Source organism: Acomys minous, assembly GCF_964271855.1.
Source record: "Acomys minous genome assembly, chromosome: 6".
NCBI lineage: Eukaryota > Metazoa > Chordata > Mammalia > Rodentia > Muridae > Acomys > Acomys minous.
The window spans coordinates 116,890,941-116,915,457 of NC_140487.1; the positions used below are offsets into that span (position 1 = coordinate 116,890,941).

Here is a 24,517-nt window from a genome sequence, read left to right on the forward strand (position 1 = left end):
GCTCACTGGGTCCCCAGGGTCACACAGGCTGGAGGTAAATCCCAGGAGAGCCACAGGGCCCTGTGGACTGACCCAGTCTCTCTCTGTCCACTGGTCCCTGTGTTGCATGATGCATAAGCAGTGTATCTGGCTCCATGCTGGGTGCTGGGGCAGCAGGCATCTTGAGGCAGATGAGTTCATGCGATAGAGACACACTGTCACACAGATCATGGAGCTGCAACTACTAAAGTCCCAGAAAACCATGGCCTCCCTCAGCAAGGCTGTCTCTACTTGCCCCTGGTACCCTAGTGGCCTATTTGTCCCCAACCTGCGCACACGTGTACACAAAGCTGACACAGGTGCACACAGATGGTCAAGCAAAGGAGGTGGCTGCCAATCCTTAAATAGTTAGGAAAGGCTTTTCCCTCTCCTTTCTCTTCCGTTGGGCAGAAAGCAGGAAGATACTGGCCCCATGAAAGGGCATCAGGGCTGCCATGCAGATGGAGTCTGGATCCATGGCTTTGTATGGAGGGAAGCCATCTGCAGTGGGCCTTTGTGTGAGCAGGAAAACAGACAGGAGGTGAGCCCTCTGAGGCAGCTGGAGGCTTGCTTGTTACAGCACCACATGGCTAACTGCTACACTATACAAAGAGCTGTTCTGCGAGTGAGAGAATTACTCATTTTGACTTTCAAAACAACTATGTGTGGCAGCTGTTCCCCCATTTATACATTGGAAAAGTGAGGCTCAAGGAGGTGGCGTTACTCACCTAGGGCCACACAGATGACAGATAGTGGGTCAGGACTGGCACCTGACTCCCACACCTGTTATCCGGACAGTAAATTCGCCACAGGAAGTGTACGTGAGGGAGTCATGGTTGCAGGATTACAGATAATGTATTTCCTTGCCTCTGGGTGCAGAAGATGGAACAGGAAGTCAACTCTGGGCCACCAATGTGTTTCCTATTTCTAAGACACATGGAAAGGAGAGAGCAAAACACATTACTGCTGTTCTGTCCCCAAGCATGGACAAGAAGCCACCATAAGTGGTGGCTGTCTTCTTGGATGGCTTTCCCCAATCCACAGGGAACCCTCATCTCTTCTCCTGGGGAAAGAGGAGGCGACAGGGTAGGAGGTGGCTCAGTGGGTACTTGTGAGAGTGTGAGGACTTCAGTTTGACTCTCTTGGAGCTCATGGAGAGCCGGGCATAGTGGTGAGTGAAACCCCAGTTCTCCTATGGCGAGATGGGAGGTGTCAATGGAAGCTCTGAGGCCAGCTGCCCCAGAGTATGCAATGTGATGGGGGTCTCAGAATAGATGGAGAGTGACTACCCACACCCGAGGCTGCCCTCCAACCTTTGAATACATGCCATGCACACATGCACCTGCACTCATGCACACAAACATGCCCACCTCCTAAGTTCCTGGCAGGGATGAAGCCCAAGCTGCTCAGAGTAGCACCCAATACCTGCCATGATTCTGGTCACATCCCTCTCCCAGCCTCCGCCCCTCACCAAGAAGCAGGTGGGGATTAACTTTGATCCTGACCCTGGGTAATCCAGGGCTGAGGTCCAGCCCCTAATTGGGCCATGCAGATGAACCCAGGGCACAACTCAGAGCCCTCCATTCCTGAGAAGGCCCCAGAGGGACACACAGTAGGGCTAAATCCATGACAAAGACACCAGGAAGCTTGGCAGGGCCCCTCTGCCGACCCCTTGACTGGACTCCCCCGACAGGCATCCCCCGCCCCTCACACACAATAGCCTCTCCCTCCTAGGCGTGAGTGGGGCTTTTCTGGGCTCCATAATGCTACACCACTAATAAGATTAAAACGTATCTCCTTCTCACAGCATCGATTCATAGCGCTGATTTACCGCTGCTCCTCGGCTGCTACAAAACGGATGTGCGGGCCGACACCTCAATCTCTATCCATCTCTACGCTGCCAGCAAATAACTGCTAATTAATACCTTTCTGCCTCCCGTCGCCTGCCAGCTCCGAGGGACATCAATACATATGGCTCCCTGCCACCTAGCCCACTGTGCCCTCACTAGGGCCTGTGGGACCAGAGGCCATCTGAGGACCCAGTGGAACGGACCAGGAGAGGGGGAGATCATCACTGCTCTATTCCACTCCCACCCCCTCAGACACACACAGAGTGGAGTCAAGAGCGATAGATAGGCTCCAGGGGAACCCAGCTCCCCTAAAAACAGCACCCTGCCATTTCAGTTTTCTCATCTGCGAAATAGAGACAGTACAGGACCCACCAAGGAGCTCAACAGTAAAGCCATCCAGACTTGGTCCAGCATGTATTTGGCCCCGCCTCCTGTCCTCTGTTTTTAGGGGGCTTAGAATGGCTTGTTCTGGTAGCCAAGGCCAAAAGGGTACCAGGGAACTGCAGATGACAGAAGGTAAGGATCCATTAGAGGAAGGAGACAGTGACTAACACACACCTTGGCTAGAGCTTGACGGAGCTGAACTCTCCCCACTTCCCTCCTTCCTCTTGTTCGGCACAAAGACACCTCCTCTGAGAAGCCACCCTGGATTACCTTTCCTCCTCCCAACCCCACCTCCAGATCCCTCAATGGCTTCTTGTCCTGGGCTGCTCTGTTCACTGCAGGGCCACAGCCACATATTTACAGTGCCACATTGGCCAGCACCTGGTAGATCAGTGTTAGACAAGCGAGTAGGAGATTTTAGCTGATAGTAACAACAGCAACAATATGAAGAGCAAGATGCACCCTCCTCCTTTCTTACCACTAAAGATACCTCTGGTCCTTCCAGGAGGCTCCGAGACACTGCCACCATATGTGTTCCATGGCTACTAACCGAAGCGCCACGCCCTCCACTCGCCATGCCCTCCACAGCATCCTCCAGGCAGTGGGGAGAGGGTGGCTTCTCCAGCCGATCTAGCCAGATGTCTGTGCTTTCTCTGGTTTCAGACCCAGAGTCGCAAGCTGCTGGGTGAGCATCATCAGCATCCCTGTGGTCAGCAGGGGAAAGAGGTCTACTCTTGGATCTGCAGCGAGCCCAGAGTGGGGAGGGGGAAGGGTCATGACCTCAAGACTAGGCATACCTGCCCTGTGCTATGTGACTCTGGCCGGGTCCCTCAGCCTCTCAGAGCCCATCTTCCAAATGGCTACTTACTATAAACCCAGATAGATTAGAGATGTGTGAACACCTCTCAGGGTTCACCCTCTTAGAGTCCGTGTGCATCTGCAGGGTTCCTTCCTCACAGTAGCACGTAACACGTGGCTCAGGCCCTGCTCTGAGAGGAGGGGTGGAAACGGCCAGCAGCTGTGCCAGTCGGAGCCAGCTCGGGTGCTCTTAATAAAACACAATGAAGCGTGGTATCCTAGGACATTTCTGCTAATTCAAGGCTCCCGGGAGGCAAGGCGGAGCTGTAGGCTGGCAGTGGGGAGGGCGGGGCATAGGGGGTATCTTAGGGATGGGTGGAGAGATGGAGAGAGGGGCCTCCACAGCAATCTGCATGATGCTACACGAGAGGTGGTAAGGATCTGAGGCATTTATGTTCCTCCTGGTGGCCCGGGACAACTCAGTGTCCCCATGTGCCGAGGTGAGGAGAGTGGAACCTGCACCTTGCAGCCTGAGGTTGGGACTTCCTTCCTCCTTCTGTCCCCACCCCTGAAGGCCTTGCTCTGCTGTGGTCCTTCTAAAGTCAAGCCTAGGAGGCCCAGCCAGGATGGCGGAAAGGCAGGAGTGTCTGTGTCAGCAATGAGCCTCTCCACCACCATCGTGACCCACGTGCCAAGCTGCCACTGCAACCTGTGTGCTGCCTCCAGCAGTGCTACTAGATTGCCTGGTAGAAGACTGGGGAATTCTGGGGGAGCACAGTGTGGAAGCTGTGAGTGAGCCAGTCAGATATGGGGTACACCTTCCCTTCCTTCTTTCCAAGGTCCTCTTGGGCCACATTTGGGGTCCCTTTTCTTCACTTCAGACTTGCGATCTCGGCCTCCAGCTACACGGTCCTTGTCATGGTGACTGGTGTGTTGTTGCTCTTGTTTGCAGCCCCAACACCTGAAGTATAGCAAATGTGCAGCAGATGGGACCCTCCCCACTGAACCCCACGTGTGGCCATCGCTCCTTCTAGCCTTCTCCTTGCTCCTAGCAGGTGCCTCTCCCCTCTCATGGAGACCCTCACTCTCTAGTTCTGCCCTCGAGGAGGCAGCTCAAGGGGAAAGCCTCGGCCTCAGTCTCGTTCCCACGCATCCAATGCCTGCTGTGCCACTTGTAATACAGTGGGAACTCAGTAGATGCTGGTTGGAGAAAGATGCATGTGGCGGGTAGATGGGCAGCAAGTGGATCAGAGTACAGCTAGAGGCATGGATAGGGAGACAGGTGGGCGGATAGATGGATGGATGGATGGATGGATGGGCAAACATGGGTGAATGAAAGAAAGGATGGATGGGTGTATGTATGTATGTATGTATGTATGTATGTATGTGCAACCAGATGGATGAGTGGGTGAGAGGATGGATGGGTGTATGTATGTATGTATGTATGTATGTATGTGCAACCAGATGGATGAGTGGGTGAGAGGATGGATGGGTGTATGTATGTATGTATGTATGTATGTATGTATGTATGTATGTATGTGCAACCAGATGGATGAGTGGGTGAGAGGATGGATGGGTGTATGTATGTATGTATGTATGTATGTATGTATGTATGTATGTATGTGCAACCAGATGGATGAGTGGGTGAGAGGATGGATGGGTGTATGTATGTATGTATGTATGCATGTATGAATAATGAATGAATGAGAGGATGGGTAAGTGAACAGGCAGGCAGATAGGTACATGGATTAAACAGGTGGATGGACAGATGGATGGTTGGGAAGAGGGACAATGGATGAACGGACGACAGGATAGGTGGATGTATGGATGGAAGTATGGATGAATGAGAGGATGGGCAGATGAATGGATAGTAGGATGGGTAGGGCGTGGATGAATGGAGGAGTGGGTGGACGAGAGACTGCACGTATGGATAGAAGGGCAGACAGAGCTGGGCATGGTGGCGCACGCCTTTAATCCCAGCACTCGGGAGGCCGAGGCGGGCGGATCGCTGTGAGTTCGAGGCCAGCCTGGACTACAAAGCGAGTCCAGGACAGGCAAGGCTACACAGAGAAACCCTGTCTTGAAAAAACAAAACAAACAAACAAACAAAAAAAGAAGGCAGACAGATGGATAGACTGGTAGATACATGGATTGATGAGTGGGTGGATGGACAGAGCACAGGAAGTTAGGAATGCTCCCTCCCTCCCTCCCTTCCTTCCTGGTCTTTGATGGCCTAGTGAGTCCATTCATAGCTCTGGGTATCTTCTAGTGTGAAAGTCCTAAGCTCCCAGGAAGCACACATATACATCTCCCAACTCCCCAGACTCTGCAGATGACTGCATCGCCCCCAGGGCCCATGCTAGAGTGTGGGGGAGGGGCTGGGGATGAGTCATAAGGCATCACTGGGCTCCACAGCGTGTGGGCATGACAGGTGACCCCCACACTGGATGAATGAATAAAGTGATGTCTCAGAGGACGCACATAGCACACATGAAGGGCTCAGTTCCAAGATGTGGTTTCACCAGAGGGCTTGGCATGTATAAAAGTCAAAAGCCCTGGGGGCAGCCCACAGCATGGGAAGGCAGGACATTTTGTCTAGCCTTGAGTGTCCTCGGTGGCTACCCCTGTAGGCAGCCCTAGAACACTAAACAACAGGTTTCCTTGAAGCCGTGTTCTCTGGGGTTCCAGAAGGAGGGAGAAATTTCTGTAAACCCTGTGTATTACCCATCACCCCGGACCATGCCTCCCTGGTCAACCACACACCCATCTAACCCCACTCTACCTGTCTGCTCAGCCTCCCATGACACACTAAATATAACTACACAGTCTGCCCATATGGCTGCTTTCTGTGGGAAACAACGCTGTGTAAGTAGAATTCTTTAAAGTTTAAAGCCCCAGCTTGCATGCTTTCTGCAGGAAGCTGTTAACCATGCACTGCAAAGAAATAATGATCATGAAGCCAGAGACAACAGTGCACAGGGAGCCTCTCCCATTGATGGAAAGGCATGGTGGGGAGCGCCCTGTGTAACCTTCCCCCAGAGGCTCAGCTATGAGGTCCTAAAGCCCCAGAGCTCTCACCAAGAGCCTGATGGGAGCTATCAAAGCTCAAGTTAAACCATGGTAGCAGAGACAGGCAGGCAGAAGACATGGCCACGCACTAGCCACACCACCTTGAGGAAAGTGGCTTAACATCTCCAGGCTGCAGTTTCTTCTGCAAAATAATGATTCCTTACTAGCAGGTGCCTCTTGGGGTAGAAAGATGTCATGAGAGTGAATTCAAGCAGTCGAGAGCAGGCACAGTGCTGGACACACAGAGGATGCTCTGTGGACATTCGCTGCTGGTACCACTTGCAGCAGACCTGGCCCAGGCAGCTCCATCTTGGACCATAAGTCCAGAATTGCAACCTGGTGCACATAGCTGACAGAAGTACTAGCGACCGTTGGCCCCTAGAGGCCTGTTCAGTGGGAAACAAGACTCTCATGAGTCCTAGGATGGAGCTGTGAATGCAGTTGCATCTTAGTCCCTTTCCACACTGTTGTGATTAAAACACCCCGATCAAAGCAATTAAGAGGGAAGAGTTTATTGGGGCTAACCGTTCAAGAGGGCAGACCAACATGGAGGAAGTCATGGCGGCAGGAGTGTGAGGCGGCTGGTCACATGGTACCCACAGTCAAGAAATGGAGAACCAGGAGTGCTGGTTCTCAACTCCATTTCTCCTTTATTCTCTCCAGGGCCCTGGGCATAGGGTGTGTCTTCCTATCTTAATGACCTAATGGAGATAAGCTCTGCTGACAAGGGGGGGGGGGAACAGGAGGGGGGAGTGGGGGGGGAGTGGGGGGGGGAGTGGGGGAGGGGACTTATCTTCTAAGCCATTCCAGGTCAAGTCGCCTATGAGCACCAGGGTCTTGCTGACTTCCACTAAAGCTATCTGGCACTGAAGACGCACTGCAGTGTGTCACAGCCCACCTCACTTCTTTCTCTGCCTCCCAGAACTCCAAGTGCCCCATGCCCTCTGGAGACACCAAGACCTTGGTTTTTGCAGCTCCCGTGTTTCCAGTGCAACCTCCTATGGCATCTTCAAGACCCAGCCGGTGTGGCCCTCTCCAGTGATGGTTTTGGCTTGCGCATACATTAGCGATATCCCCAGCCTGTGTCCCCGCCCCCCCCCCATGGAGTTGGTGGCTCTTCCCATTTTAGAATTTCTAGTAGTAATCATTGATTCGTGAGCCTGTGTCCACTTGAGAACAGGGATCTTAACGAGCTTTAGCCTCGGCCCAAGCTAGACCTGATGTTCACAGAAGGGATGGGTCTGCACTCCGGACACACACGGCCATCAGGGTATCCTTTTTCTCTCTTACATCTACTCTTGAGACGGGTCCTACAGGGGTGCTATTTCATCTCCAAAGACTGTGGAATCTTGAGGAAGTGACTCAACCCTTCTGAGCCAGTTTCTCCTTCTGTAAAATGTGAGTCCCTGCAGCCGGGGAAACAGCAGCTGAGTGAGTCTTTAGAAGCTCTTGTGGACACGGGTGGGACTTGCCTTCCGTTCTCACTGCTGTGGAAGATTCCAGATCACTCTGACCCGCCCTGCCTTCAGTCTTACAGGAGAATGGGTGATGGGGTTACAGGTTAATGTGGGGGCGAGGTGTTTTCACAGACATCAGCTCTCGAGGCTCAGGACCCCCCCAGGCTGGGGGCCTTCCCACCAAACCAGTCCTTTTCAAGGTCCCTGCAGCCACCCTAAGGTCAATTAGAAACTATCTGTTGGAAAGCCAGCCACATGAGTATTTGCATATGAACTGTGGATCATTTCCGTAGGTATTGTTTGGTGTACATTATGCCCAGCGCAAGAAAAATGAATGAGTGGGAATGATTTCAACTTGACTTTCAGCAAACCCCATTATATGAAGAACAGTATGGCAGGATGAGCCAGGGACAAAGGTCATGGAAAGGAAACTTGGGTTGGCTACCTCAGCAGAGTGCAAGGCAGAGAGCATCCACCAGCACCCACTAACAAGGGAAGTGGGATTCTTGATGACCTAGCTCCGTGCCCAAGGAAAAGAAACAGCAACCCATCCATCCACAGAAGACAGAAGTGGGTCCTTATCCAACAATCTGAACAGTCTGGTGCACAGAACAGGCACTAAGTTCAGAAATATCACCTGCTCCAACTTGGTCCCCAAGGGGGCGCCAGATGTCCTGAAGGGTCATGCAGGACACAGAGCCAGGAGAGGTGGCTAGGCAAGGCAAGGGCTAGGATAGGACCCACTCAGAGGCAGAGCCAAGGACAGCACTGGCTGCAGGACAGTCACAAGTCCTCTTGGGGCAGGGGAGTTCTGTCTTGGCCCCCACGCGGCACTTCAGAGAACATGCCAGAGAAGAAATTGCTGCCGGCATTTGTCACCACAATTTTCACCGAGCGTCATATGCGCATATGCCTCTCCTGAGTTTCAGTTGGCAAAGTTAGTCACCATCAAAGTCAAATTGAACCTTCAGGTAGATGGAGGAGGCGCTGGGATGGGGAAGCTGGGGGTCAGGAGGAAAGAACTTGATCAATTTGGAAGGAACTGGGAGTTGAGTGGGCAGACTCAGGTGTTCTCAGAGGAGACTTGGGGGAGGGGCAGGTCAGCTTCTCCCTACTGAGTGTTCTTTTTAAAAGCCAGTAAATAGAGGGAGACTCCACAGCCCACTACACGGGCTCACTCATGGGCCTGCTCCCTTTGCCTGCGCCAGTCAGGCAGAGTAGTGACTGGGGAGTACCTGCTTAGAGTGGTGAGGTTGGAGCCTGCTGGTGATGAATGTGGTTTGGGTGGCATGCGGCACGAGCCGGTGGGGATGTGAGGAAAGATGATCAGGACGGATCTAAGAAGAAAGAACATCTCCGTGGGAAATAGAGTGGAAAATAGACTGGGAATGACGAATCAGTACGCCCTGGGGTGAAGTCATCCATCAGCGAGATGGCCGGGGACCAGGGGGGCCTGGGGATTCTGAAGCATCCAGAGTTGGAAGGACACATGGCAAAGACCGTCACAGGCCAGTGCGGAAGCTGGCATACCTCGTGCACACTGTGATGTCCTGGAGAAGCCAGGTCACCTCTTTCCTGGCTCAGGGGAAATCTGCCACTGTGACAATGTCAATGTGGAGGGTACGGTTAGTATACCAAGCACTGCCGCGCACCCCTCCCTGACAAATGGGGAAACTGAGACTGGGCAAAAGTGGGCCACTTCTCCCATGCTGGCAATAAAGCTCACCTGCCCTTGGGTATGTGCTAAGCGCCTTGGAGGCTAACCTTGGACTGCCAGCTGCTGCTCAGTAGGTACCAGCTGCAGATCCACAGGCAACTATACCCTCTTTAGGTCCCTGCCAACTCCTGTCCTAACCACCTTGCCCTCAGGCAGCCTCTATTCATATTGCTTCCTGGTCTCCATGGTTCCCCCAGGACCATCCCTGAGATGGTCCCTATCCTGGGTCCCCATGACACTCCAAGAGACTCACAGACCACACAGGCTGTTCCCCCAAAGCCCAGACCTGTTCCTAGGCTATCAAAGGCCCGGCTGCTCCCTCCCCACCCAGTGGCTCACGGCTCAGCGCCCACCACCACCTCCACAGACTACCTGCTGCGTGCCACCTGTTTTGCATTGCGTTTAACATTTTTCTTTAACTCTGCTCATTATTTACTTAGATAAAGCCACTTTAAAGAAAGAGAGAGAATTTAAATCACGGCCCCAAATGGCAAGGCAACAGCAGTTGCTTTAAATAGACTGAGAAACCGATGGCAAAGGGAACCAAGCTGGAGCGTGAAGCACCTTGCTCCCTCTCACCCACAGAAGGCTTATATGGCCCCTAGTGACGCAACTCTGTCCTTTTAGACAGGATGCTGCTGTGTAGCCTAGGCTAGCCTGGTATTTGCTATGTAGTCCAGGTTAGCCTCCAACATACAATCTCCCTGTCTCTGCCTTATGACTTCTGAGATAACAAGTATGTCCTGAGCAGCCCAGATTCCAGATCACCATCTTTTATCTGAACGAGGAGGTTAGCAGGTGATGACGACATTCCCTGAAGTGTTGTCCTGGGCCGGAAAGATGCACAAGTACCCTCCCCCCACCCCATTCATAGTGGCAGCTCCTCTCTCCACTTCAAAGGAATATGGCACAGAACGGCCCGCTTGTGGGACTTGCTGAAATAGAATTGTATATTTGTGTGTGTGCATTTATGGGTGCATATGTGTGTGACTGTATGTGTGTATGTGTGTTTGTGTGCATGTCTATATGTGTGTATTTGTGTGTGTATGTGTGTACATTTGTGTGTGTATTCATGTGTGTATTTGTGTGTATTTATGTGTGCATATGTATGTGTTTGTATGCATGTCTCTGTGTGTGTGTGCATTTATGTGTGTACTCGTGTATATTTGTGTGTGTGTTTGTGTGCATGTCTGTATGTATGTGTATGCATTTGTGTGTATATTCATGTGTATTTGTGTATCTGTGTATGTGTTTATGTGTGTGTATGGGGTATCCCCACCCCCACTCCATGCAGGCATGTGTGGAGGCCAGAGGCTGTTGTTGGAATGTCTTTCCTCAGCCGCTTTCCCACAGGTTCTCGTGGATCCTGGAGGCCCACTTTTGGCTATGGGGTCAGGCCCTGCCACCCACCTGTCTCTGCCCTCCCAGTCCTGGGATTTGGGGTATGACCGTGCCTGGCTTTCTTGTGAGTTCTGGGGATCCTACAGTAAGCACTCTGGCCCCACAGCCATGGCAGTTCAACAGCTGTAGCTCTGGACTGCAAGCACCACGAAGGCCAAGGCTAACCTACTCGTTCTCCTTTGCATTTCTGGAACCCACCATATATGCCAGGTCCGGGAACCCTGCAATCTTCACTTGCTGCACAAAGAGGCAGAGGAAGGGAGGGCAGAGGGAGGAGGAGAGAGGACCTAGCTGGTTCCTGAGCCATGAAGCCACTCCCTGCCATCCAGGACATCCTGGAAGCCACTCAGGCAACCCCAGCCTCGGTGGCGAGCCGCCACACAGGCTTCCTTGCCTCTGCCTTACCCCGACTTGGAGCTCTTCAGCCAGGCATCAGGCCCCATCCCCCACAAGCCTCCCCCCAATCCACACGGCTTCCCCTCCCAGCAAGCAGCGACCCACTTTTCAGCAGCAGAAGTGAACAAAGAGGTCTTTGTGAAGTGGCCATCACGGCTGTCCCCACTGCGCTCCTTCCGCCCCTGCCTGGGACAGTAGGTGCCCCGGTGACAATTAGCAGCTGTTCACCTGCTCTCTGGAGCCAGGCACCTGGCCTTTGGCTATTATATAGCTTGCATTTCTGCTTGACGAAATACCAGCCAGGCTGGCTCAGGCAATGAGCCATGAGTGCCAGCTACAAATACCGTTGCCAGCCCCCTGTCTACCCCCAGCCTGGCCTTTGTGCCCCGGAGCCTCTGAGCTACCTATCCAGGCCAGCAAAATGCCAGGGCAGCCCCAAGGGACACCTTCCTTTTGGGTGAGGTGTGAGTGAGAGGGAAGGAAGAGATGGCGCTGGCGAGATAATGGGAGCTTCCACAGCTAGTGACAAACAAGGCCATCAGAGGAGCCTCTGCAGTAACAGAAACAAAAGGGCAAAGGGGACAGCTCGGGAAAGGAACAAATACCCAACAGCTCAGCTGCCTCACTCCCTGGTGGCTCCTGTGATTTATGAGGCTGGGGACTGCCTGCCCCCATGTGCTGCTGCCAAGTCCCCACCAGGCACTGGAAGATCCCAGAACTCCTCACACTGGGCTCTTCAAGGATGGGAGGCTGGAAATATGCACCCCGCATTCCTCTATTTGTGCTTAAGAAAGCATCCTTCCTATCCCTCACCTCCGCGTTCACCGTATTAAAAGGGAAGACAAGGCGGGTCAGGTGCACTGCTGTCCAGCTTGCTGGAAGGCTAAGGCAGGAGGATTGTGCAAGTTCAAGGCCAGCCTAGGCAATTTACCAAGCCCTTGTATAAAAATAAATAAATAAATAAATAAATAAATAAATAAATAAATAAAAAGGGTCAGGAATGGGAGTGCACTCCTTCAGTCCCAGCATTTGGGAGGCAGAGGCAGGAGGATCTCTGAGAGCTTGAAGCCAGCTTGGTCTACCTAACAAGTTTCAAGACAGCCAGGGCTACATAGAGAGACTCCATGTAAAACAACAACAATAACAACAACAGCAGAGTTAAAAAAAAAAAGAAAAGAAAAGTGACACTGGAGGTCTAGCTCAGAAGATCACTTGCCTATCACACACAAGGCCCTGGGTGCTGAAATAAGTTTTTAAAAAATTGTGAGAAGAGGCATAGAAGCCTTCCTTCTCCTCTGACTCCAGCACTCTGCAGTCCCAAGAGTTTGGAACTCGGTAGGTTCTTTACAATGTCATAATGAGTCTTCACTGTGTCACCTTGTCTGGGCACTGGTCAGGAGTCCCACCACTCTCTGAGAGCAGCCACCTTCACACAATTATCCTGTACCAGGCATCAAGACTTCCTCATATTACCTGACATGCCTGTCCCAGCAGCCCCACCCAACCTGAAACCAAGGCTGGGAGCAGTGACTTCAGCCAGTGGGGCATATGTTGGAGATAAGACCTGACCACCCTAGTGCTTGCTAGGGATCTAGAAATTTCTCCATAGATAGTACCTTCGCCTATCAGCCTTGTTTCTGCTCCAGCCTGCGCAGCTCTGGAAGACCCCAGTTGAGACGCTGGGAGCCATCGGCAGTCCCTGAAGGGTAATGTACCTTCCTGAAAGTTACCTCTGCGCTGGCAGCCCCAGCAACATTCATCACCCAACAGAGGTTCTGGAGGAATCCAAGCTACAGCGCCAAACTCACCGTGACTACCAGGCTCCAAGTACAGGCCAGATCCTTGGGCGTGGCTGATAGACAGAAGCCTCTGCCTGGGTGCAGTCTAACACCCTGCCCAATCTCTGGCCACCCCTTCCAGGCTCAGTGGTTTATTTCTGTTCTTCCATTCTTTCCTGGACCCCTCTGCACTATCAGGCATGTCCAACATCTTGACAGTGAAAGACATTGTCATAAAACCACACACACACACACACACACACACACACACACACACACACACACACACAACCTCTTAAAGCTTTAAATTAGTTCGTGATTTTGTGTTGGGCCACAGTCATAGCAACTTGAGGTTGAGTGTGACCCTGTGACCTTTGGACCAAGAGCTAGACAAGGGCTTGACTGTGTTCTTATCATCACCGTCTTCATGGGCCAGCTCTCTCATCTCCAGGCCTCCTCTGTGTTGTCCGTTGAATGACTTGTTCTATTTTCAAGCCAGGCGGCACTATGTGGGGTGTCTACACCCTGGGGATCCTCCATGGGCGTCCCTAAAGGTCTGAAGTGGCTGGTATTAGTTAAGGGATCCACTGATACATAGAAAATTAGCCTACAGAGTCCATGCAGCCTGTCAGAAACTTCTTGACCCACCCCCACCCCCAGGGCCACTGCACCAGGAGCATAAAATGTCATGTAAAATCTTAACCCCTCCCAGAGCCCTCACTTTTTACTTATATTTATTTACGTGAAACAGGGTCTCATGTAAGCCCATATCATGAGCTATGGGTGTGTAGCTAGATATGTAGCTAAGGGTGACCTTGAACTCTTGATCCTCCCATCTCTAGCGTAGGATTACAGGCACGGCCACCATACCTGCTTTATAAGAAGCCCATGGCCTTGTGCATCCTAGGCCAACACTCTAACAGCCGAGCCACACATTCCCTGCCCCTGCCCCCCATTCTCTGCTCTTGAGGAGTTTTAAAAGACAAAGAAGCTAAGACTGAGCTGAGCAGTGACAAGCCCAGGAACACTGTGCCAGGCAGTGACCTGCTCTGAGCCCAGTTCAGGTGGGGAGTGAAGCTTATGGCCAGCGAGCACTGGCCCATCAGGCCTCGGTGTCAGGTCCAGTGTTTCTGAGCCATTCCTTCTGGAGCCCTGGTTGCTGTGCTGACCATTTCTGGCAATGAGAATGTCCCCACTATAGTCAGTTACACATTAGTAACTCAAGACTAAGGAAGGACAGGCAGAGAGATGCCCTGCATAGAGCCAGCCTTTATGCTGCAGGGTGGCACTGGGCAAGCCACAGGAGCTACCCAAACCTCATAGCCTAGTCTGCAAAATAGGGAGGCTATCTCCAAATAGGGAATCTAGGAGGGTGTAACACAAACTATGAGTGCATTTGTCTGGTACATAGTAATTGCTCAATAACTGCTTTTCCTTCCATTTCTTCTTCCTTTTTCGTCTGCAATATTTATCACCAGACAAAGGCAGTATCCTAACCCAGGGATGTTCCGTGTCCTCCCCCAGGCAAAAGGAAGTCCCCTGGGTCTTACCACAGCCTTCTACAGTTGACTGGTCTGCCCAGATATTAGCCAGAGTGACACTGTGCTGACAATGGACTTAGCTAGGCATTCTCACATCTCCGGAGGTGGTGGACAGAGCAGTGCCAGGAGACAAGCCGGGCCCAGTGTTTGGACTGAGTGCCAGGTATAGGGAGACATCAGTCATTCATTCTACCACTCCAATGACCTGCCAGTCTTCTGCAAGACAGCCTGTTGTTCCAAAAGCAGAAGGCTTTTGTTGCCAGGAAGTTTGCTCATTTATCCAGATAAATCCCACATGCTGCAAAACATCATCATGCTCTTCTATAGAAACAACCAGCTGCCTGCTGGCTCCTCTAAGCTGGGACATGTGTGTCTAAAGGTTATAGGTGAGTTATTGATCCAAATAGCCCTGTGCTGAGCATCCACTATGTGCTAGGGTAAGACGCAATAACGGGCAGATACAAGACCCCTGTCTCACTCAACAGGGGTGACAATGCGAAAAATACTCAGTGGGGCTTAGTCTCCAGGGAAAGGCAGGGCACAGGGATGGAAACAGACAGACACCTCTAGCCAGTAGACCACTCATGGTCCTCCCAGTGTTATCGAGAGCAGAACAGCTGTTTCATGCACAGCACCCACTGCTGTTCTTTTCAGGAAGTTGACATGGCCTCCAAGGGCCTCCAGTTCCAGCAGGGCTGAGGAGAAGGTTGGGGTATGGGGGTTCCCACCCAACACCTGATTCTTGATCTGAATGTGCTCAGAGGTGACTGTGGCTAACACAGGGAACCCCCTCCCCCACACACGCACGCACGCACGCACACACGAGAACCCTCAGGGTATCAAATGCCTCTGTGCTATAACTGGCTCCATCTCAGCCCCCATTCTGAGAGGCATATCGCACCAACACCAGGCCCTGGAAATGACAGAGGGCAGTTGCTGAGGGCCTCGGTGACAAGGAGGACTTTCTAAGTGGTTCTCTGTCCTCTTGACTCTGCAGAGGGTTCAGGTTCCAGAGAGCATCTGATGTCTGAGAGCCACACCTGCCTGCAGCTGAGGCTAGTTCTCCCCCAGGAGACCCCTGAGTGCAGCAAGGAACATCTCTGGCTGGAGTCATGCACTCCATCGGGGCTCAGCTCACCCACCAACATGTAGTTTGGAAACGGATCTAAGTCTAACCCGGAGCAGATGTGTTTGCCTATGAGGTGGCAGATATGTCAGCTTTCTTCCATGGCTGAGATGGAGTCCACACTTCCGAGCCCTTGCTCCTGCCCTTTCCCTGCTGCCTTGGGCTTCATTGTGACTGCCTCCAGTTCCTCGCTTTGCATCCAGATCTGTGGATTTCTAAGCAGCTAGGCCTTGGAGACTAAGGGCCTCCATCATGCCTCTGATGCACTGGAAGCATACAGCGGGACCTTGCCACCCTTGTGTTCTCTGAAACTTGTTCCTAAAGATGGCCACCTCCCTGGGGTGAAACCATAGGCTTCACCATCGGTGGTTGAGATGGAAGGCCCAGAACTCTCAGCACATGCTGATGGAGGCTGCATCTGCCTCCAAGGACAACGGTGCAGCTGTGTGTAGACTGTTTCAGACCTGGCAGAAACTCTGAGTCTCCATCCATGAAAGGATTCTCAGCTTGTATGTTGTTTTAAGAGAGGGGGAGGGAAAGAGAGAGGGAAGGAGGGATGACAGAGGAGTTGGGGAGGGAGGGGATGAGAAAAGGGGGTACACAACAGGAGGAAAGGGGAGGGAGGGAGGGAAACATACAGGAAGGAAGGGAGGGGAGGGGAAAGAAGGGAAGAGAAGGAAAAGGAAGAGCAGGGAAAGGAAGGAAAAAGGATTAGGAAGGGAATGAGGCATTCATCTCTTCAGGAACATGTTCTCCCCCACCCCACCCCCGACACTGGTATGAGGTCATGCCTGTTGGTCCTTCTGTTTGCACCAGCAGATGCCCACTGATTTTCTTAATGATGACAGTGTCTCCTAGGGACACGCCCTCTCCCATCTGTGCAGATGACAACGCTGAATAATTGTCTTTCACCTTGAGTTTGGCGAAGGGTGAAGTACGCACACTGAGAGTTGGATCCCTCAGCTATCCTCAGGACTGGGCCTAAGGGAAGGAGGGAGTGCCAGTCTTCCCAGGGAGCAGAGCCCGGAATGGGAGGTAGACAGCGAAGTGTCGACCTCTTACTGACTGGGTGACCTTGGCAAAGTCACCTAACTCCCCTGAACCTCGGTTTCCTCATCTGCAAAATGGGACTCATTTTGTGTCTTGGAGGAGGATAAATATCATGTGAAATGTGAAAGAAAAAGTACATGCTGAGGGAATTCACCTCCCCTTCCTCCACTAAGGAAAGGGTCCACCTCCTGTGGAGCCTTAAGCATCACTAGGGTGGGTGTGCCCCTGCATGGACTCAGCTCTATAGCCCGGCTGCAAAGCCCGGCTGCGAAGCTCTGACCCGTCATACTGCACACACTATGCATGGGCTGAGTGTACAAACGAGTGTTTAGGGTGCTAGGGAGTAAAAGAGGGGCACAGAGAAAAGCCACACTAGCCTCTGCGTCCTCTTGACTGACATCTGCAGAGTTCAAGTCCTGCACTGGCTACAAACCAGAACATTTCCTTAAACTCCATCACCTCCTCCCCTCTCTGTAGGGCTTGTCAGAGGAGAGTGAGACTCAAGTATTAGTGTGATCCGTCTTCTGAAGGGTCAAGGTATGAAGGACAAGAGGAGCTCTTTAGCTCTTTAGAGGGCCCCTGGCAGCCTTGACCAGCTCACTCTGTCCACTGAAAATCTCTGTTGCCAGAGGAAACAGTGGAAAGAGAGGCCCCCCAGCAAGCTCAGGAGGGAGCTAGAAGGAGCTCTGCTTCTGTCTGTGGCTAATCTTAAAGAGTGGAGCCTCAGTTTCCTAATCTGTAATGATAGGTTTATAAGCCTATCTTGCAGCAATGAGGACAGATTGCTACAGTGCAAACTATCAACGAGAAAAGTCAAAATCAAAACACCAGCCAATTTCAGCTAGGATATCAGTGAGTGGTCTTAGGATATATATATATATATCTCCTATGAACAAAGACTATTCCAGTCTGGGCACTGTCCCCTAGGACAGCGCAGCAGCATAGCACCCTGCTCAAGGCACTGAGATTTTAGGGGTTGAGGTGAAAGCCACAAAGTTCAGTGACCCCGGAAATCGAAAGTCGCCCCAAGCCTTACTGAAAACGCCCAATTAAATAAGTTCGACCTCCCAGAAAATGTTCTTGGGTGTGGAGAGGTGAGGTTTGGGAAGGGGAGGGATCACGGGGGAGGGGGGGTGAAGTGGTGAGATAGGCCGTCTTGGCCAAGCTCTATTCAGAATCCAGCAGTGGGGCGTGGGGTGTGCCCACGTGGGGCGTGGGGCGGGGGTGGGGGTGGGGTAGAGGGAGCAACAGAAAAAGGACCATCTATGAAGTCCGGCTACCTGATCCCAGAGGTGCAGCCCCCATGAGCCTCTAGGAGCCAGCCCTCAGACCACACCTGATGACACACAGCTGCAGGGCCCCAGCCTCACCCCCCCCCGCCCCCACCCCCCGCCCCGCCGCTACTTCAGCAGGCCAGGTCTCTGGACCCTTTAGCTCTAATTAAGTCTTCCTAGTGCCCATTGGTTACAGTGGAGAACGTTCCAGAGCTGAACCAGTAAAGTAAAAAAAAAAAATAAAGCCCCATCTCTCCCTTCTACCTCCTCAGCATGGCGCACTTTCTCTTTTTAGGGTCACTGCGCAGGTTCAAGTGTGCAGGTTTCTATTGTCCAGTTCAGGGTGCTTTGGCGGCGGGGGAGGGGTGTCCCTAGGCGATGTCAGAGTCCAGAGAAACGAGACCTTCTTGGAATAGTCTGGTGGTAGGGTGGGAGAGTGTGGCAAAGTGTACAGTACAGACGCTTCTCCAAATCCAGGATTTTGTTGTTGGTTTTGGTTTTGTTTTGTTTTTTCCTCTGCCACAACACTACTCATGCCTCTCCAGTGGCAGTGACTTTCCGTGTCCCTCTCGGGGAGGGCCAGTGTGTTTCTAGATGCGCTGCCTGGAATCTACGCGCCCTTCTCTCCCCAGGCATTCCCCTTGGCTGGTGGCTCCGCAAAGCTATGCCAGGTGCACGGATCGGGCCGCTAGCCTGAAAGGCGCCCTCCTACGGCACAGCCCGCCCGTCACGCCTCGCGAGGACCCTCGGCTCGCTTCCACCTCGCATGGTAGCCTAGCCTGGGAAGGGAAAGTGGATCCCACCAGGAGGATTTCACGCCTTCATAGACAAGAGGAGCCTCTCGCCTCAGGGTCCCTGAGCCCGGCACAAAGTTTCGAGTCCGAGATCAGGGCCTGTGGAGCTGAAGAGGCGACATGTAACCTCGCCCGAGTGCCCTGATTTCACGCATTCAACCCGGCACCGGGAGCTAGCACTTCCCTGCAGCCTGCAGAGGCTTAGCGAGGCGAGCCGAGCCTTCAAGGTGCCGTTCTCTGCAGCAGCTCTGCGCGATCTCGCAGGGTGGGGTCCTGACGCAGTCGGGGTTCCCCACCCGACTCTCCCCTCCCCCCGCCCCTCCCACCCCCTACTACACCATGCGCATCCCAGGCTGAGGGAAAGGAATGCCTGCTGTTCGGTCCCCAAGCCCTAGTCCTGCTCTTTTGCAACATCCAGGTGAGGGCTCCAGTGCATTTCCGCAAAGCCCAGCGCCTTTCGCCTTCTCGGTGGCGCTGGGACCCGGATCCTACCTTGTATAATCTTTCTCCATCTAGAGGCATCCATCCCAAAGGGGGAGCCCTTGTCCCTAAAGTTACAGCGAGATTTGATATACTTCAGAAAGTATTTGCTCTCATAGAGGATAGGAGGTACAAAGTAGCTGCGTGACATTCCTTTGGGTCACGCCCCTTCTCTATTGCCTATAGGACCATCTCCCAAGACTCAAAATTTCCTACCAGCAGACCAAGCTCTCTTCAAAGACTTAAGGAGTCGAAGGGTGTAGGTTATTTTAGAGGCACGCCCTTTGGAGGACAATCTCAGAACTCACATAGGCCCTTCCCAGTATGGGCAAGACCCTCCACCACACCCTAAATGGGACAGAGGCCAAGGACTCACTGGAGACAAAGGGCTACTTTTTCCACACTGGCCTACCTCCCAGGAGCCCTACCCTGATTTCAACACCGGTGATTGTGACGTGACCAGGCGAAGGTTCTCTCTCACTCTTTAGGCCTTCTGCAATCCCCATCTACGACTCTGGTGCCCCCCCCTCCCCGCTCGGCTGGGATCTGCACCCTGTTCCCTGCTGGAAAGGCGCTAGGAAGTCGGGTTTGGCTTTTACATCATTTAAGACCCACCAGAGGGCGGCTCTGGGCAGGATGCCCCTCCTCCCAGGCAGCTCCATCCCGGTACCCTATAACGACTCAGCACTGCTGGCTCTGAGCAACCTTTGAGCTTCAGTTTCCTTCCATTTGGTTCAGCCTAGCCTAGGACCAAGTCCATACAGGACACACAGACAGACACAAAGCATACTGTTGGACCCCCTCCAGCCCCAGATGTGACCATAGTTCCATGCACACCAGAAACCCAAGCTCCTTCAGTCTGCACCTGCTCCCAGACCAAAAGCTTATAGGACCTGAAGTCCCAGTGCTTCCACGTGTAGGTAGGCACATTCCTGCCCAAATATCACAGAAATAGTCACCGGCAGTCACACAGCCCTCGAGAGACCGGCAAGCACGCTCGGGATACACATGAACCGCCACACCTCACACAGCGTTCCCTTAACAGGCTCACACATACGGCGACACTTGTTCACATACTTCATACCCTCATCAAGGAGTTCACACCTCCAAACACTCAGACTTTCTCTCCCACACCTCCACGTAACTGATCTAGACTCTTCGACACCCCTCACACACACAGACTCGCACACCATCACAGAGGCACATCTAAATGTGCTCCCGTTCCCTCTCCACGCACAGCTGATTCTCGGACACTCAACAGACACAACAAAGGCGCACACACACACACACACACACACACACACACGTACGCACATTGGCAGAGACCCACCAGGGCTTTCTCTGAAAGACCTATCCTCTCCTGCCAAGCTTCGCTGCCCGGAAGCCCTCACTCCAGGACTGTGCCTGCAGCCCGAGACTCCCAGAGCCACCCCGGGCCCGCGCCCTTCTTAGTCTCCGCGCGAGTCCCCCCCCCCCCCCCCCTGCCCCGGGCTCCAGCGGGCGCCGGCACACTCACCGCGCGCCAGGTCCAGGATCGCGGCGAGCAGCAGGCAGGCGGCGCGGCGAAGGCTTGGAGCAGCTCGCATGGTGCCCAGGAGCTGGCGGCGCTGGCCGAGGCGGCAGCGGTGGCGGCGATCGCGGTGGCGGCAGTGGGTCCCCTCGCCATGGGCTCAGACGCACTTGTGACCCCGGCCGCCAGCCGTGGCGGTGACGGGCAGCGAGGGGCGCCGTGGGGACGTCCCCATGCTACCGTGGCCGGGCCGCCAGGCTTCCCCGGGTTGGTCTGGGCTGCTCCGGGCAGCACCACCGGGCTGCTCTGGGCTATACTAGGATGCTCCGAGCTGCACCAGATGCACTGGCTGCACCCGGCTGCTCTGCGATGCACTGGGTGCTCTAGGCTGCACCGGACCTGGCTGGGGCGCGCAGCTGCTCCCGGCTGGTAGGCTGCGCGTAGCGCCCACGGCGGCCGGAGTCGGATCCGTGGCGGCAGCGGCGGAGTTTGGAGCCGAAGCTCTGCCCGCGCCGCCGCGCTCTGCCCCGCGCTCGCTCTTCTCGCGCCCCCTCCTCTCCCTCCTTCCTTGCCGCCCCGCCCCCGCCCCCCGCCCCGCGCGCCGCTCTCGCCGCTGTATTCTACAGACTTTTCTTTAATCCGTTCTGGGCTGTTCGGCTCTCGTCCGCTAAGCCGATTTATTGCAGAGAGAAGAACTCGCCCCCTCCCCCTCGGCTTCTACCCTCTGCCGCCCCCCCCATCACCTCACAACTGCTTGCTTGTGATCCGCACTCCCCTACACACACATCAAGCTTCTGCTCCACCCGAACCCACCCCCCCCCACTCCACCTGGCAGTGTCCCTGGACGCCCCCTTTCCTCAGCTTGATGGATATAAGCACCCTCCCTCCCTCCCTCCAGGAGAGAGATGCTTTCCCCGGAGGGAGAGGTGTGGGTCCTCAGGGCTGGTTTTAACACCTATGAATGTCCTCCTTAGGGCCTTCAGAGCTTCAGTGTTCCACAAATAAGGGCTACCCCCACCTCACGCCCCGCGCTGCTGCATTCTGCATGTAGGAAGGACCGGGAAAGGGAGGCACCGACTTTTTTTCTGTCACCTTTTTATCAGGTCTGACACCCAGCTCCTCCACCTGACAAGTCCGGGGGGAGGGGGAGGCGAAACTTGTGTCAGATCGTCGCTCAGGATAGCCACCCACAGATGCACACACACTATTGACCCTGGGCCCAAGTGGGCCTTGGGGTCTCCTGCCACGTGAGGAGGTGGCAGGGACTCCTAGTTCTTGGGGGGTGGGGGTGGTGAAGTCGCATAAGGGATTAGGAGTTAGACTGACCAAGTCCATAGAGTGGCCAGTAGAACCAGGAGGGTGAATCTGGGCCCTGAAACTAGGACCTTATACCACACTCTTTAGGGGAGTCCCAGCTCCCTAGCTTGGCCAGCCTGCTGCTTCTGTTTGTTGCTCAGTCCAGGCTGGCCTCGAACTCTTGATCCTCCTGCCTCTGCAAATCCTTCAGCAAATCCTACCAGCATGGGCCACGACAACCGGCAAGTCTAAGATCAAGTGTTTGTTGCTCAGTTTACTCAGATAGGCAGTGGGTAGGTACACTGCCAGTTTTACTGGCTGCAGTCGGTAAGGGAGGGGTGGGCAGTGGGCAAGGCCTTGGCAGGTGCTCGGAGAGACTTGTAACAGGATGCTCCAGCGAGTTACCGGCTCCTCTCCTTTGCCCTCCGCAGCCTCAGCACATGAATCCCAAAAGGCAGCTAGCTGCAGCTCAGGCTCGCCCAGCCTCCCTGCTCCAGGGAAGGGACGATTAGCATTTATTTAGATCTGAGCGCATACATTCACCTGACAGCCTTTAGAATGATCCTCTCAGTAAAATAATAATAATGATCGTAATAAACTCTTATAAATAGGTGTTTGATTACAGTTTGTCCCTACGTGGGTATTTTTTTTTTTTTTTGAATCAGACTAATTGGTTGCCAGCCTGATTGGGCTGGATTTGGCTTGAACACCAGAGTCTTGGGCCTTTATCCTTTCCCAGCCTGTTCTTTGCTCCCTCTTGCCCCTCCCTCAAGTCTCATCTTCTCCAAGCTGCTGAGGGTGAGCTTGAGGGCGTCTCCCCCCAGATCTTCTTTCTGGCCTAAGCCAGCCATGGGAGGAGCACAGCCCTTGCCTGTCTGTTCTTGTTGGTCTCTCCCTCCCATCTCTCTGCTTCTAGTTGAGGAGGAAAAAAAGCTATCCAGGTTTCTAAGCCCTCTGTATAAGAGATTCCCTGGCTGAGGCGCTCCAAGCCCAGATGTTCCCCCCACCTCACCCCAAAGTGGGCGGAGCTTACAGGAAATGCTGTGTGGCCATTCAAGCTCTTGGAGCACAGTTGCAGTAGGCAGCCAAGTAAGGGGGGACGTGCAAGAGTTCCTCAGGTGAAGACTGAATGAGAAAGGCTCCCTGGCTGCACCTACCCAGCCCTGCCATTGGGGGAGGAGACAAAAGAAACAGGTTGTGCCAGTAGCCTCTGCCTATCTGGGTGATGCTCCCCACCAGCCCCATCCTCAACTAGGTAGGAAAAAGCCCTGGGGAACTGCAAAGGGCCAGGGCAATGCCTCCATGGAGCCCTCCGAGAATGGCATCTATGGAAAGGGTAGAGAGGGGGAAAGACGTTTGAAACCAAGGAAGCGTGCTATCATGGCTGAGAATCGTGGACCTGGAGTTTGGAAATCTCAGCTGACCCACCAACATTCCCAAGCCATCTTCACTTTCCATGCTGTCCTTGAACAGTAGTACCCTGTGTAGAAAGTACCGGTCACCCTCACATAGTAGGTCTTCACTGAGTATTGGCTGGATGGGAGAATGAATGGAAGACTGAATGAGATTAGATCACTGGTTTGTTCATTAGCTTGGAGCTCAAGCTGGTACTCGGTGCGTGTCCAGAGGCCAGATGTGGCCATGAACCTTCTCAGAGATCCCGGACTGTGAAACCCAGCCAGGCCTACCAAAGAGAAGACCTCTCGCCCAGGTGGGGCCAGGTTGCCAGTTCATGCCTATTACCATATGGCAATGATAACAGCAACAGCTAGCCTCCCAGCTCAAGCAAAAGCCCCGCCCCTTCGGCTCCGTAAAGCATAGCTCTGGAGCCCTTTCCGTGGCTACACAGAAAGGCGACTCTGAAGCGCTGAGAGTCAATTAGCAGGGAACGGGGTGACTTAGCAAAGGAAAAGTCAAGCAGGGCAGCCATAGGCTTTTAATTTAGTTTCTGTCTACTAATGGATCTGCTGCCCGCCAGAGGCGGGGCTTCCATTTTGCTGTCCTGGCACTCAAACTCATGAGTCACAGTGAGCCACGCCTCTTTCTTGGACTCTGGTCCAGTAAGAGCCAGGGGCCTCTAGGCAGCCAAAATGCCGCTATCTGCCTGCCTGCAGCTGTGAGCAGCCCTGGTCCTCTGTCCTTGGTGCTGAGACGAGCTCTCCCGACAGAGGGTGCTAGCGCACAAAGCAACCTTCTCCGCCCCACACCAGGATGGCCCCTGGAGGTCACAGTGGGGCCTCTAGTTCTCTTCCTTCCGGAAGAGGGTACGACTGACTCTCACAACCTAATTTTCAAAGGGTGGGCTTTTCAGGTTTAGGGACGACAACTTGGTGGGGTGGGGAATATGGGGCACCTGCCTCTATGCCAGGTGCAGTCAGAGAATTTAGCATGGGAAACACTAATGCATCAACGAGTGCTGGCATAATTCCTATTTTAAAGATGAGAACACTGAGGCACAGAGAAGCTAAGCAACTTTCCCAGGACACTTCTAGTGATAGCTCCAGATTCAAATGCAGGATTCACTTCAAGGCTAGAGCTCTTGCCCATCCTCCTTGGCCAATACACATTTGCAGTAGCC

At 53.5% G+C, this 24,517-nt stretch overlaps 1 protein-coding gene across 3 annotated transcripts in view; it reads right to left on the minus strand.

Annotated features, from left to right (window-relative positions):
- Positions 1-24,517, minus strand: part of IGSF21 (immunoglobin superfamily member 21) — a 375,328-nt gene that overhangs the window by 197,775 nt on the left and 153,036 nt on the right. Inside the window, exon 1 of one of the 3 annotated variants that reach the window (XM_084787966.1) lies at positions 20,650-21,183. The exons of 1 other annotated variant lie outside the window; for it this stretch is intronic. In XM_084787966.1, coding sequence (XP_084644092.1) covers positions 20,650-20,719 — 70 coding nt within the window. In that variant the 5' untranslated portion in view covers positions 20,720-21,183. Of the gene's footprint in view, positions 1-2,730; positions 3,111-20,649; positions 21,184-24,517 lie in introns of those variants that run through there. One more of the 3 variants, XM_084787970.1, reaches the window with a different exon arrangement.